Source organism: Mobula birostris, chromosome 3 (genome assembly GCF_030028105.1).
Source record: "Mobula birostris isolate sMobBir1 chromosome 3, sMobBir1.hap1, whole genome shotgun sequence".
Lineage (NCBI taxonomy): Eukaryota > Metazoa > Chordata > Chondrichthyes > Myliobatiformes > Myliobatidae > Mobula > Mobula birostris.
In genome coordinates, this window is record NC_092372.1 from 138,658,958 (window position 1) to 138,674,064 (window position 15,107).

Consider the following 15,107-nt stretch of genomic DNA (forward strand, 5'->3'; position numbering starts at 1 on the left):
ACTCAAATTAAAAATGAAACATATTAGAGTTATCTCTGAGCTCCTGTGTTTTTTTTTTCTTTTGATTACTTCTGGAGTTACAAAACATAATGGTGTTGAATGCTGACTCAGAGTCGGGACAGTTTTAAGGAAGAGAAGGTAGCAGATCTGGATGTGTTTCAAAGAAGCATGGGAATTGAGATCCCAGTGAGTAAAAAAAAAGGAAAACTTGGCACCAGTGAGTGAAAGAGAGTGTAGGGATCAGGGCCTTGTAATGTATAAAAAGGTAATGGGATATAGTATATATAGAGCCAAATGCTGAGTCTTTGGAATAGCCAAACGGTTGGAGAGTAAGTTATCAGAGTTTTGTTGCATTTTGATTGATACAAAATTTTGTCTCTAAACTATTTTTCATTTTCCATTTTTTATTCCTAATTATTGATTTTCATGGTCTCTCCTCCCTCTATTCTTAATTCTATCTTCGCTGTCTTCAGTAATTATCTTCACTATCTGTATAACAATGCACATAAGTGTTGAGGTAGTAATATCTCTGAATTACCAGCTCAAATGTGAGATTTTCCATAATTTCATATGTCTTGCTTCAGGGTTGAAAATGATAGGTTTGTTTTGAGATCAATGAGACAAATGACAAAGCAAATGAAGGCAAATATATTTTGTAGTCTGGATACCGTACTTAAAGAGAAGGTAATCTGCCTCCTCACAATCTTCAAGACTTTCTACCATAATAAAGTAAGAGAAAAGAACATCTGACTCTTCAAACCTACTCTGCATGGTGTGAGAATCATGACTGATCTTCCACCTTAAAGCATTTTCCAGCTTTATCCGTACAACCCTTCATTACTTTAATATCTTTATTTTGAATGAACCCAATAAGTGAGTCTCTACAGCCCTTAGCTTGCAGAATTGATCACTCTCTGAAGGCAGAAATTCTTCCTATGTTGCCTGGAATTGGGACATGGAATGGAAGCAGAGAAAATTGTTGTAAGCACCGATCGATGTATTTTACTTATAATGAAATAAGAGTAATGTGAAATAACGAGTGGTTGAAAAAAAAAGATAGTGAAAAGACTTAACTGAAAACATTATACTGCATTGATGATGCAGAATAATGAGCAATGGGTTATTAGTCAAGCTAGATACAAATGTAAAGATAAAGTCAGAATAGTGGTGCGGCATGAATCATGACTAATTAATTTACGTCAAAATGAAAGCATGTGGGTTGGGAGGAAATCCAGTGAGTAGGCCATTTGGCCTTTAAAACCCGCTCTGCCAATTCATCAAGATCAGGGATGATCTATATCAACACTCTTTCCTCCACTGTCCTCATATCCTGTAATGCCCAGAAATCTATCAATCTCTGTTCTAAATGAATGCAATGACGGATGCTCTGCAGCCCTCTGGTGTAGAGATTCCAAAGATTCACCACTCTCTGTGTGAAGAACATTCCCATCTCTGTACTAAATGGTCTTCTTTTGGAAACTTGCTAGATCCTTTGGCAATTGGAAACATTGTTCCCCCTGTTCCATCCACCTTGTCACATCCTGTAAGATTGTACATTGCAATGAGATCACCTCTCATTGTTCTAAACTTTAAAGAACATAGTACCAGTCTACTCTATACTCTATCTCCTCATATGGCAAATTGTCATGCATAGATCACTGTTGAATCTATGCTGCACTGCTGCCTCTGTGATAAGTAAGTCCTTTATTAGGGAAGGAAATCAAAACTGTAGGTACAGTCTCATCAAGTCCCATACAATTGCAACAAAACTTCCATAGTTCATTATTCAGTCCTCTCCTCATAATGGATATTCACCTATTTTACATGCATTTAGGCTATACAGTCACATCTATGCCACTTTTACTCAATTTCTAGTCATTTATAAAATGGTCTGGTTTTCTACTTTGTGCATCAAAGTAGATGGCCTTACATTTTTCTGCATTATATATCATCTGCCTACTCACCAACGTGGTCTATATTTTCTTGAAGCCTCCATATTTCTCCATAATTGCAGTTCGCTTAACCTGGTATCATCAGCAAACTTAGAAGAACAACAATATCTATTAGGTGAGTGATAAAGTATTCTGTCCTTTCCTGAAAGAGTGCATCATCAGTATATGAGAAGCTCAACACTATCTGGTGCATGGCATTTCATCTATCGATAAGGCAATATTGCTGTAATATTGACCATCTACAAAATGCATTGCAGTTGCTCACTGCACTCCAATAACACATGCTAAATTTATGAACCACATCACCAAAAAGAACAAGGACAGCAGGCACATAGGATCATCACCATACGAAGGTTCCCCTTAAAGTGTACACCATCTTGACTTGGAAATCTGTCATCAGCACTCAGAATAGATATAGATATGTTGTGGGAGTATCCTCACCTTAAGGACTGCAACATTTCATGAAGAAGGCTCATTTCCAACTTCCCAAAGGCACTTAGAAATGGACAACAAATGCTGTCATTTCTAGTCATACTAGCATCCTGAAAAATGAATAAATAATAAAAACAGTGCTATGACATAAACCAAGGGTCCTTGATATTCCTATTATGTGACCTTTTTGTCTGCTACCTTATTGAAGGCAGACTGAGAAACTGCCTGGTTAAGGTATTTATTGATACAAGTCATGAATGTTTTGTATTTAAAATCGCAGAAAGACACATATCAACAATAAGGTGGAGCATAATATTGTGATACAGCCTGATTCATACTGCTTCTAAATCAGCTGATTTTGGATGGATATTATTTTTTGTGTTATTCAGTAGTTCCATTTAACATCAGAGACTGTATACAATATGCAACCTGAAATTCTTGGTTCTTCACAGACATCCTCGAAAACAGTAGAGTGCCCCAAAGAATGAGTGATAGTAAAAACTTTAAAACCCGAAAGCCCCCTACCCCCTGCATGCAGAAGCAGCAACAGAGCAGCAACCCTCCCCCTACTTATTTCAGCAAAAAAAGTCTCGCCACCCTTCACCCACCAAGCAAGCAATAGCAAAGCCCCCAAGCAAGACCATGATCTGCAGTACAATAAAAACTAACCATTCAACATACCACGGCTCTCTCTCTCTCCCTAATAAACGGACAATGAGGTGCCATACAGGTGTCACAGAGTGAGTGGAGAAACTAACAAGAGAAAAAAACCCTGCTGATTTACAGTGCTGAAGTCAGCTTTTTTATTCCGAGTCCTCTAGCTCCTACACCAGTGTGTGTGTGTGTGTGTGTGAGAGAGAGAGAGAGAAAGAAGGAGGAGAGGGAGAGGGAGAGGATAGAATCAGCTTGTCCACAGGACCTTAAAGTCACACTTATCTTCTACTTCACGTCATTGGAATATCAAAAAATGGACTGTTGGTGAGCCCCAATAGTGGGTCCCGTTGATACAAAGAACTGAGTGTAGCTCCAAGTCCGGTTCTTTGACAAAACCCATTCACCATGAAAAGGAAAATGAGAGACATTAAATGCAGAAATTCAGCTATTTCTGCAGATGAACTCGAAGGAGTCGTTGTCTAGTGCCATTGTAGCTCTGCCCATCACAACTATATCAAAACTTAAATTAGTAATATGCTTGTTTGTGTTTAAAAGGAAACATTTAATTAATTTTAAATGAAGTTTGACTACTGGATTATGTGCCGTGCACTGGTATCTTTCAACTAGGCAGTACTGATAAAGTAGTTTTCATAGGCCTGGCCAAAGATAGCAAACAAAGAGAGAATAAGTAACTGCTGAATTACTTTGTTTGAAGTTTCTGCTGAAGAAATAATGGTTTTGTAAAGTCTGAGCCTATTAAGTCTCAGATCAGAATATTGGGTATTGCAAATGATTACCCTGGATTTAATTAAAGGTTAGGATAAGGTTTTGTCTTTCATAAGTAATCTTACATATCATTTAGATGCTGGTCTCAAACTAGCAGCATTATGGGGCTTAGCTAAACAGTAACATGTTTGCAACTTCTGGCTGGATCTGATCCAGAGTTATCTTGCCCAGACAAGAGTTTCATGTTTCATGAATGTGAGGCTAAAATTTGTGGTTGAGTTCTCCTTGTGGTTTTGCCAAATCTAGCCCACTAAGGATTCATGCAAATTCATAGCTCGTTTCAAAGAAGTGCTGGTTTATTCATTGGAGTTTGGTGTGGTTGGATTCAAATACTTTATCAGCTCAATGAAGGACCACTTTTATAAGATAAATGCAAATTCCCAACCTTGGAAAGAAATGTTCTGTAAAATTTTTGTTACAGTTGGTTGAGTTTTCTTGAAGTATAGTGACTTTAAAAAAAAATACAGCAGAGAATTTGCACACGTTAAACTCCTACAAATAAATGATAATTATGTTGATTTACAAATACATATCGGACAGGGCACTGCAGATAGTTCACATTTTCCTCTTCAAATTTGTGGCTTACCATATTCTGCAGCCAGCTAAAAGGGCAAACAGGGCCTAAGCTTAAATGTCCCATCTGAGGATAGTAGTTCTGACAGTGTTGCTTCAATGCTTGAAGTGGATTATTAGCATACATTAATTAAGCTCAGCTCTCCATGGTAAAATGTGAACTTGCATCCTTGAACAAAGACATTATCAACTGAATCACAAACAAGAGAAAATCTGCAGATGCTGGAAATCGAAGCAACACACACAAAATGCTGCAGGAACTCAGCAGGCCAGGCAGCATCTGTGGAAGAGTAAAGCCGACATTTCGGGCGAGACCTTTCAGCAGGATTCAATTACTATCAAATCAAGTATTGTTAACAAGAGTTCATATTTTCTAAACTATTATGTGCTCAGAAATGTGAAGCTGTAAATTTTACTGACTTATTCTGCAGTGATCCACATTTGATTCGGAATGCAGGCACTGTCAGTTTAGAATTTGTGACTACATGGGTTTACACCAGATGCTCTTAATTTTCTCCCACATCCTGAAGATGTGCTGACAAGTTTCTTGGATACTGTAAAATTTACCCTAGGCTGATGGGATTATTCTGCTGGAAACCAGTGTGGCTTCAATTGACTGAGTAGCTTCCTTCCATGTTGTTATGTGTACCCTAAATACCCAGTGTCAAAAGTTGCAGACTGGAGTTAGGCTTTACACATTAGGCCAAAATAGTGAGCCGTTCTAGACTTTTAAAGATGCTGCATTTTGTTTTTTAAATGTTGTGGATTGGCTCTTGCATGGAGTGGGCATATTTGATTCACAATCCTGCCCCCCCCCACGCACATCCGGGGGTAGTGATTTGTCCACAAGTCAGTGCTCAGGGACATGCTTGTACTTTCACTGCCTAATTGGGACCTATCATGTACAGAGCCTAAACATACAGAGAAATGAAAGATGTTTCCCAGTGCCAAGTTATTTATACAAATGAGTTATGTTCTATAAAAAAAGAATGTGAGTATGGTTTAGAATAATTTGAATATATAGAGGACTCCTTCCTACCGATCCCATCTTGTGCATCAGAAACATCTTCAGAATTGGAATCAGATTGAATATCACTGGCATACGTCATGAAATTTGTTAAATTTTTCATTGATGTTAGAGAAACTCTAGGACAACAGACTTAGCGCATGGTTGGACTGAATAGGTATTAAGGTTTTGTTTTGATCGATTGCCATCATTTTATTTGAAAAACTGTATCCTTTGCTGAAATGATGGTAGGTGATGCCATGTGTAAATACAGTCTCTTAGAATATGTTATTATGTTTCTGAGAAATGAGAGCTTAACTAATGTTTCCGTTTTGTTTGAATTCCAGGATAGGCAAACCACTGTGAAAAGAAGAGACGACAATTCCTTGCCAACAAAAAAGTCAGAGGAACGCACCAAGATACAACGAGCTAACTCTGTCACTGTTGACGGGCAGGGTTTGCAGGTGCGTTATCCAACAATGTGGAAAGCTGTCATTCTGTTGCCTCTGGATATAAAAGAAGGCAGAAACTTGGAAAGTGCAATCTTTCAACATTGCCAATTCATGAACTTGAACAGGATCAGTTCAGATGGGAGGTGTTCTTATTGCCCTCATGAGAATGCAATAAACTGTTGTAGTGGGAGGGAAGGATCATTTGAGGGGGAAAATTCAAAAAGTTAAAGAGAAAGTGCAAGGCAGTAGGGAAATCCAGATACTGGATGAGTTTGGATACAGATAAGAAATTGAAGAGACAGAAGTCAATGGGCTCCTTATTATACAGCAACATAGAATCTTCTGAGCCAAAATGATTTCTTCCTAACATGCTGATCTCATGTTCTGTTAACAGAGGCAGCACATTTTCTTTTACTCTTCTGCATATTCTTATGATATGTCAAGTACCCTGGAATATTGTGTTCCCAGCCTTAGGAAAAAGTATAATTCACAAAGCTGTAAGGATTTGCAAACAATATTGCAATATTATGAACTGCAGCAATCTTGATCTGAAATCATAGAATCGTAAAGTGTGACAGCTTGTAAGTATGCTCTTTGGTTGAAAAAGTCTCAACCAACAATCAAGCATCCATTTACGAAATTGTACACGGAATCCATTTTATTCTTTTTACATTTCCATCATCACTCAAGGCTAATGTAGACTGGTCAGTTAGCTCACCAGCCAGCAAGTCTTTGGGAGAAAACTGGAGCTGTGGGGAAAATTTACGGTCACAGAATAGATGTGCAAACTTCACATAGACAGTACCAGAAATCGGGATTGAACCCAGGTAGCTGAAGGCCCAGTGCCTGTTCCACCCCAAATAGATTTGGCCAATCGACTTGCAAAGATACAGATGCTTTGAAAACAAGTTCATAATGTTTACTTGGACAGTTTCTTGTTTAGACAACCAAAGAATAGATTATTTTAGGTTAAGACATATTTCAAAGAGAAGGATTCTCTGGGGAAGAGGATAATATGATAGAATTTCACATTCAATTTGAGAGGGAGAAATTTGGCATAAAACTAGTGTCTTAAAAGGAAAGGTAAATGTAAAGGCAATCTTCCCAAGGCAAACTACAAAACAAGAGAATAAAATGAAAGGTAACGTATACAGAGCATTAGATATTTTAAGATGAGAGTTATTAATTCTCATATAAGATGTATTTATTTGAGAAATAGACCCTACAAGAAGCATGATCCAGCTGTAGTTTAACTAAAAAGTTTAATGATGGTGTCACATTGGAAAAATGGCTTACAATACTGTAATAAAATGGTGATGGGGCAAAAGAATGAGATATAACAAACTGCTGAGGTTCATAGTAGCTTGGGTATTCTCAAAGGTAAAACAGACAAAGCCACCAGGTTACTAGGAAGGCACATCAAGGGTTGGTATTTCTTGCAAAGAGAGGTGGATTGCAAAGTTAAAGAAGTCAGAGTCAGAATCTGGTTTATTATTATAGACATGTTTCATGAAATTTGTTAACTTAGCAGCAGCAGTTCAATGTGATACATAATATTGAAGAAAAAAAGTAAAAATAAATAGATAACTAAATCAATTACTGTATACATATATTCAATAGATTAAAAATTGTGCAAAAACAGAAATAATATATACTAAAAAGGTGAGGTAGTGTTCATGGGTTCAATGTTCATTTAGGAATCGGATGCCAGAGGGGAAGAAGCTGTTCCTGAATTGCTGGCCGTGTGCCTTCAGGCTTCTGTATCTCCTACCTGATGGCAACAGTGAGAAAAGGGCATGCCCTGGGTGCTGGGAATCAGTTTCTGAGACACTGTTCCTTGAAGATGTCCTGGGTACTTTGTAAGCTTGTACCCAGGATCGAGCTGCCTAAATTTACATCCTGTGCAGTAGCTTCCCCATACAAGTCAGTGATGCAGCCTATCAGAATGCTCTCCACAGTACATGTACAGTAGTTTTTGAGTGTTTTTCTTAACAAACCAAATCTCTTCAAACTCCTAATGAAGTATAGTCACTGTCTTGCCTTCTTTATTGCTACATCGATATTTTGGGACCGGGTTAGGTCCTCAAAGATCTTGACACCCAGCAACTTGAAACTGCTCACTCTCTCCACTTCTGATCCCTCTATGAGGATTGGTATGTGTTCCTTCGTCTTACCCTTCCTGAAGTCCACAATAGCTCTTTTGTCTTACTGACGTAGGAGTGCCAGGTTGTTGCTGCGATGCCACTCCACTAGTTGGTATATCTCGTTCCCGTATTCCCTCTCGTCACCATCTGAGATTCGACCAACAATGGTTGTATCATCAGCAAATTTATAGGTGGTATTTGAGCTATGCTTAGCCACACAGTCATGGGTATAGAGAGAGTAGAGCAGTGGGCTAAACACATGCCCTGAGGTGCACCAGTGTTGATCGTCAGCAAGAAGGTATTATAACCAATCTGCACAGATTGTGTTCTTCCAGTTAGAAAATCGAGGATCCAATTTAGAACGAGGTACAGAGGTCTAGGTTCTGTAACTTATCATTCAGGATTGTGGGAATACATTGATAAATTTGTGGTAGACATTGGTGAAATTTATTAAATAATGGGGATAACTGTTGAGATGATTCAGAGAAAATTTACTGGTTTGCTTTTCTGGGATGAAGAGGTCATTTCTTGCAGAGAGTTTGAGCAAGATTGGGTCCATACACGATAGTTCAGAAGAATAGGGTGAGCTTATCAAAGCATCTAATATTTTGAAGGACGTTGATATGCTGGTTGCTGATAGGATGTTTACAATTGTGAGAGAACCTGGAATAGGAAACATAATTTCAGAATAATGGAGTTATCCTTTTAAATTGGAAATGAGGAGATTTTATTCTACTCTGAATTTTGTGATTTTTAAAAATTCTCTTCCCTAGAAACCTGCCAATGCCAATTCATTGAATATATTCATGTTGAGATAGACATATTTTTAGTGTACAGGGAATAAAAAATATGAGGAACACTGGCAGAAATATAATGGCCAGACTGAGATCAGATCAGGTAAGAACAAATCCATCATTTTTTTTAAATTGCAGAGCACAGTTTTGGGGCCATATTACTTACTTTTTTTCTTCAATGTGGTCTCCAGTTTCTATAAAGGATACTCTTTTCCAAGGCATTCAGGGTAGTAAACTTTGTAGGGGCTTTATCAAGTTCTACTTAACAATGACTTTTGTTATTTTTCATGTACTTTGACACCACGGAACAACAGTGGAACTTTACTTTGCAATATTGACAAGCACAAAAACATTCAGACTTTTCTTAAAAAAGCTTCACAGAATAGCTTTTACTGTTAGGTAAGGTCCCAGTCTGTAATCTACCATTCAGCAGGGCATAATCTGACATTGCAATGGATAATTATGGAAGTTAACAGTAATTTGCACTGTAGATTCACTCCATTACAGTTTCCTCATTTAAAACAATAGGAGGGCATGCCAATGCACACAAAAATAATTATACCCTCAGGCTGGAATCTTGAACAAGGTTGGTTAAAAATGCAGTCAAGTCAAACAAAGCTACTTTTCATATTACCTGCCAGAATTCTCTTTTTGGCAAACTGTGAGTGATATCAGAACAGCAATCCAGAAATATTAGAATTTAATCAGGATATGCGATAGCAATGGCATTTGCAATGCATACTCTATCTAATTCTGTTCATTGTGTTGCACGTGAAACATAATCAAGTATAACACCAAGGTTGCAAATAATCTGATTGAATTTGCAACATTGTTATTGACATCGCAAAGTTAGTGAAAGGGATTTTTGATAGTTTCTGTCTTTGTAATATTTTCTGAGAAAATTTCTGCCCATCCAGTACCAATAATAGATAGTGTGACAATCTAGAAACAAGTCAGGAATTAAAGATGTTAGTAGTTTGAAATCACTTTAAATAATGCTAGTTGTGGACAAGAGTGATTAGATTTCACATTTTATGCTTGACTGTGTTAGGAAAAAGTTGGAATATAGAATAAAAATAGAATATGGCCATCAATTTGCATGACCAGCTTAGTTCTTCTTGTGTTAACAGTTTTTGATAGATAATTCTTTGAAACTTTCTTTACTAAGATAATATTTTGTGTAGCTTCCATACAAATTGTATGCATTTAATGTGGACTTCAAATCTGGTTCTCATTTGAGTAGGTAGCACCTTAAATAATATGTTCCATCTGGCCCAATTTAGCTCCCAAAGATTCTAGTTAAGTTCAAACAGTGTATCATTAGCTCAAAGATAATCTTTTCAATTGATACTAATACCCCCCAAGACTGCTTTTATTGATTTGATTCATTTCAGACGCATGTTAATCCATATGGGACAAAGCAGGCTCAATCTGTAAACAATTGCTTAATAATAATATTTTCAAAATAAACAATACAGCATTCTTCTGTGATGTCCAAGTTGGTAAATGTATTTGGTAAAGTGGAACTAAAAAGTCAAAGAAAGCCCCCAGCATCCTCAGCCTGCCGTGAATGAATTGATTTCAACTTAGCTGGTCATTTTTGACAATAGAGTCTGTCTCCCAGCTACAGTGACCCAGATTCAATTTGAGCAAGCAGTGCTATCTTTGTGGAGTTTGTTTGTTCTTCCTGCAACTATGTGTGTTTCCTCTGGGTGCTCTGGACAACAGCTGTTCCAAAAGATGAGTGTCTTTTAGTATATAAAATGATGAGAGGCATTGATTTGTGGGGATAGTCAGAGGCTTTTTCCCCAGGGCTGAAATGGCTGCCACAAGAGGACACAGGTTTAAGGTGTTTGGGAGTAGGTACAGAGGAGATGTCAGGGGTAAGGTTTTTTATGCAGAGAGCGGTGAGTACATGGAATAGGCTGCTGGTAAGAGTGGTGGAGGTGGATACGATAGGGTCTTTTAAGAGACTTTTGGATAGGTACATGGAGCTTAGAAAAATAGAGGGCTATGGGTAACCCTAGTAATTTCTAAGGTAGGGACATGTTTGGCACAACTTTGGGCCGAAGGGCCTATATTGCGCTGTAGGTTTTCCATGTTTCTATATCTTTGCCACTTTCCCACTGCCTGCTTAGGCCAAGGCCTGAGCCTTAAAGACCTGGAATGTCTGCCATAAATCTCTCTCCTTTTTTTGTCCTTCAGGAGGCTCTGTCAAACCTCCTCTTTGAAGAAGTTTATCATCACCCTTTCTAATTCCTTGTCTTCATTCTTACGTCATTTTTTGATACTTTCTGTGGAAAGTTCATGATCTTTGGTGTGTTTTATATAATTAAGTTGTTCTCGATGACATGGTTCCACGGTTGATTGGGTAGCAATACTGTCATCAGTCAGAATACAAAATAGGTCTGATTGATGCTACCCTTACCCACATCTCCTCCATTTCCCAGCCATCCACCTCACCCCATTTTCCTGCGGCCTTAACAGGGATAGAGTTTCTTTGCCCTTACCTATCACCCCATGAGCCTCCACATCCAGCACATCCTTTATCATAAATTTCACCATGTTGAATGGGACCTACTACCAAACATGCCTTTATCTACTCTTCCCCATTTTCCCCTTTCTGCAGTGATCATTCCCTCTGTGAATCCCTTGTCCATTCATCCCTCCTGGCACTTATCCCTACAAGTGGAAGAAGTCTTACACCTGCCCACCCACCTCCTCCCTCACCCTCTATTCAAGGCCCCAAACAGCACTTCTAGGTGAGGCAACAACTCACCTGCGGATCTTTTGGGGCTGCCTACAGAATTGGGTGCTCCCAATGCGACCTGCTCTGCAATAGGTGGGTCCTGATGTAGATTGGGGGCCACTTTGCCAAGCACCTTCCTTTCATCTGTAACAATCAGGATATCCGAGTGGTCAATCATTTTAATTCCAATCCCCCTTCCCATTCTGACGTGTTGCTCCAAGGCCTCCTCTACTGCTACAATGAGTACGATAAGGCCAATCTCAGGCTGGAGGAGTAACATTCCATTACAGTACCCTCCAACTTGATGGCATGAACATCAATTCCTTTAAATTCTGGTAATTTTTCCCCTTCTCCCTTCTCTCGTCTTCCATTCCCCTCTCTAGCTCCCCTGTTACCGCTTCTCCTCTCCTCATAGAAACATAGAAAATAGGTGGAGTAGGCCATTCGGCCCTTTGAGCCTGCACTGCCATTCAGTATGATCATGGCTGATCATCCAACTCAGAACCCTGTACCAGCCTTCTCTCCATACCCCCTGATCCTTTTAGCCACAAGGGCCATATCTAACTCCCTCTTAAATATAGCCAATGAACTGGCCTCAACTGTTTCCTGTGGCAGAGAATTCCACAGATTCAGCACTCTCTGTGTGAAGAAGTTTTTCCTCATCTCCGTCCTAAAAGGCTTTCCCTTTATCCTTAAACTGTGACCCCTCGTTCCCCAACATCGGGAACAATTTTCCTGCATCCAGCCTGTCCAATCCCTTTAGAATTTTATACGTTTCAATAAGATCCCCCCTCAATCTTCTAAAATCCAGCGAGTATATCTGCCTATAACTTCCCCTGGTGCCCACCTCCTTCCCTTTCTCGCATGATCCAGTCTCCTCTCCTTTCTGATTCTTCCTTCTTCAGCTCTTTACTTTCTCCAACTATCACCTCCCAGCTTCTCATTTCATGCCCCCTCCCCCACCCACCTGGCTTCACTTATTATCTTCTAATTTGTAGTCCTTCTCCTTCCCCCAACCTTCTTATTCTGCCTTCTTTCCCCTTCCATTCCAGTACAAATGAAGGGGCTCAGCCTGAAATGTTGACTGTTTTTTCCTTCCCATGTATGCTGCCTGACCTGCTAGGTGCCTCCAGCTTTTTGTATGTGTTTCTCTGGATTTCCAGCATTTGAGAATCTCTTGTTTTTATGATCTCCTTACCAGGCTGTTCACCACCTTGAACAATGCCTGGTGAAGAGAAAGTGACTTTTAGTTCATGTCAAAGCCCTTATCATCTGCATCTGGTTAAAAATCTCCCTTTCAACTGAGTGAGAATTCATTCTTGCACTCCAGTGAGCTGATCCTAAACTGGCCTTAGTTGTGCCACCTCCTGCTCTTGTGCTGTGCACATCTCTGTAACTCCCTATTCATTCTACCTGGGATGATAATTCCGTTCTGCTGCTTGGAGTACAGGAACTAGGAATAATTCACCTGTGATTGCGATCTTTACCTCAGTTGTACAGGGTGAATCGTGTGAAATGTGTTCCTTGTTCAGAGTCAATGTGACATGGCAATCCCCATCTCGGAATGTAGTTTTTGACCAGAATTTTTGCTGTATGAGTGACAGTGGTTTTCATTGCTGGAGTAGCTTCCACCCATCTTGAAAACATGTCCACTATTACCTCTGGACTGAGTATCCCTGATACTTTGGTAAAGAAATGTGCTCCACTTGTAAGTGTAAAAATGGACCAGGTAGGGCAGGAGCACTTAATTATGGTAGCTTTTCCTTTGCTCCAGGATTCATTTTCTGGCATGTCATACATCTTTCAAATGCTTGTCGACTTTGTGCCCTGAGCTTTGGATTCCACTGCCAATACGAGAATCTATCAATCATCTTTTGTACTTCAGTGTGTCAGATAAGGAAGCAGTGTAGTTGGGGCCACAATTCTTTATCTATTGTCAATGCTCCATACTCCATCACTATGTAACTTCCCACCATTTTCCATCCAGAACCACTTTTCCTGTGGAGAGTGCTGAGCCTGCGCATCTCGAATATGTTGTATGCTTGTTTGTCGGTGACGCAGAATTCACAATTGAGGTGACCATCATGGGTTTTTTGTTGACATGCAGAGTAAATGGCTTACCTGTATCTGGGACTCATAATGCAGGTGCAGTACACAATGTCACCTTTAAAGTTTGAAGCACTTTCAGTTGTTCTTCATTAGGAATCACAAGGTTGTCTGAGCACTTATTCTCTTTCAGCAGATTGATGAGTGGTTGAGTAATAGTTGATGGATCTGCCACTAGCTTGTCAGTACAATAATTAGCAATGATTTTATTTTCATTCCCCTGTGTCTTTACTCCTTTGGTCTTTATTGGAGTAAGCTGTGACATAGCTGTAAAACTTATTAATTCATCACTGCCATTCTCACTTGAGTCACTAGGGGCTGCTGTAGAGTCCATATCATGTCCATCCTGTAATTCTTTGGAGTTCAGATGATGTTACTGTCTCTAGTGTCAGTCCAATGTATACTGTAAATCTCTGGAGTTCGGATGGTGGCGCTGTATAGGGAGACTGTTCAATGTGAGCTGTAATTCTTTTGGCGAACATCCACTTGAAGTCACGGCTGCCCTTTCTTACATCGAGTTTGCTTTGAAACTCTGCAATGCACATCAATTTTATCATGTTTTTTCACTTGTTTGGTTAATGCAAAGATTTGCTCATTGGACTTTTTACTGTTTCTATCATGCTGTTTTTGTAGCTTATCAAAAGTTTCATGTTTCTTTTGATTAGTAAGACTTTACTCAACGTTAACTCTTTCAACCACTCACACATTTGATCAAACCAGCCACGTGATGTTCAATCTAAATCAGTAGCAGCCGTTTCCTGGGTCTTACCCTATACTTTCACAACATCATCTAGAAGCCAAGTTTCATTAGATCCAACATTGATGTTTCTCATTAACTTTATCAAACCAGAATGTTTTATTCAAGTAGGAGCTCAAACCCTCAGTTATCTGTTCACATGTAACAGAGATTCTGTAGTTCATTTCATGACTTTGGCCATTGCTTTGATTCATTCTTAGTTCATACATATCTTTTATTACTTTGACCGCGATCTCAGAATTTTAACAGGTTGTCCTGCAACCTGAACTTAATTATTTTCTCCCAAACTCTGCTAGCTTGCATGTGTTTAAGCTTTTCTCCACTGGATTGCACAAATTTATTATCATTTTATCCATGCTCCACTGTTTGCAAGAATTTAAATTTTGATGCTCTACTGGCGTGTGTATTTAAACCATGCACTCCTGGGTTTGCATATGGCTCTACCCGGTTGTGTTGCTTTTTTTTTACAGATTGTAACTCCTCACTCCTAACTCCCAACCAGAACTAGTTTTGAACAACAATTTGGAACATAAGAGGAAGTTCTTACCCCTTTAGTTCGGTGCTAAGCATTCTACTTCGACTGGACAATTTCTACAAGTTCCAAACTCAGAAATCCTGCCAATTACGCCACTTGTCAGATTCTGATGTTTTAATCCAGTGATATTTTTGAAGTTAGGAAAGAGGCACGAAACTTGTTGCTTC

The 15,107-nt window shown here is 39.1% G+C and overlaps 1 protein-coding gene across 3 annotated transcripts in view; it reads left to right on the plus strand.

Moving 5' to 3' along the window:
- The window catches only part of dgkb (diacylglycerol kinase, beta), a 738,504-nt gene that overhangs the window by 307,333 nt on the left and 416,064 nt on the right, over positions 1-15,107 (plus strand). For all 3 annotated transcript variants that reach the window (XM_072251979.1, XM_072251978.1, XM_072251977.1), the window contains one exon: positions 5,751-5,867. In XM_072251979.1, the coding sequence (XP_072108080.1) occupies positions 5,751-5,867 (117 nt within the window). The remainder of the gene's footprint in view (positions 1-5,750; positions 5,868-15,107) is intronic.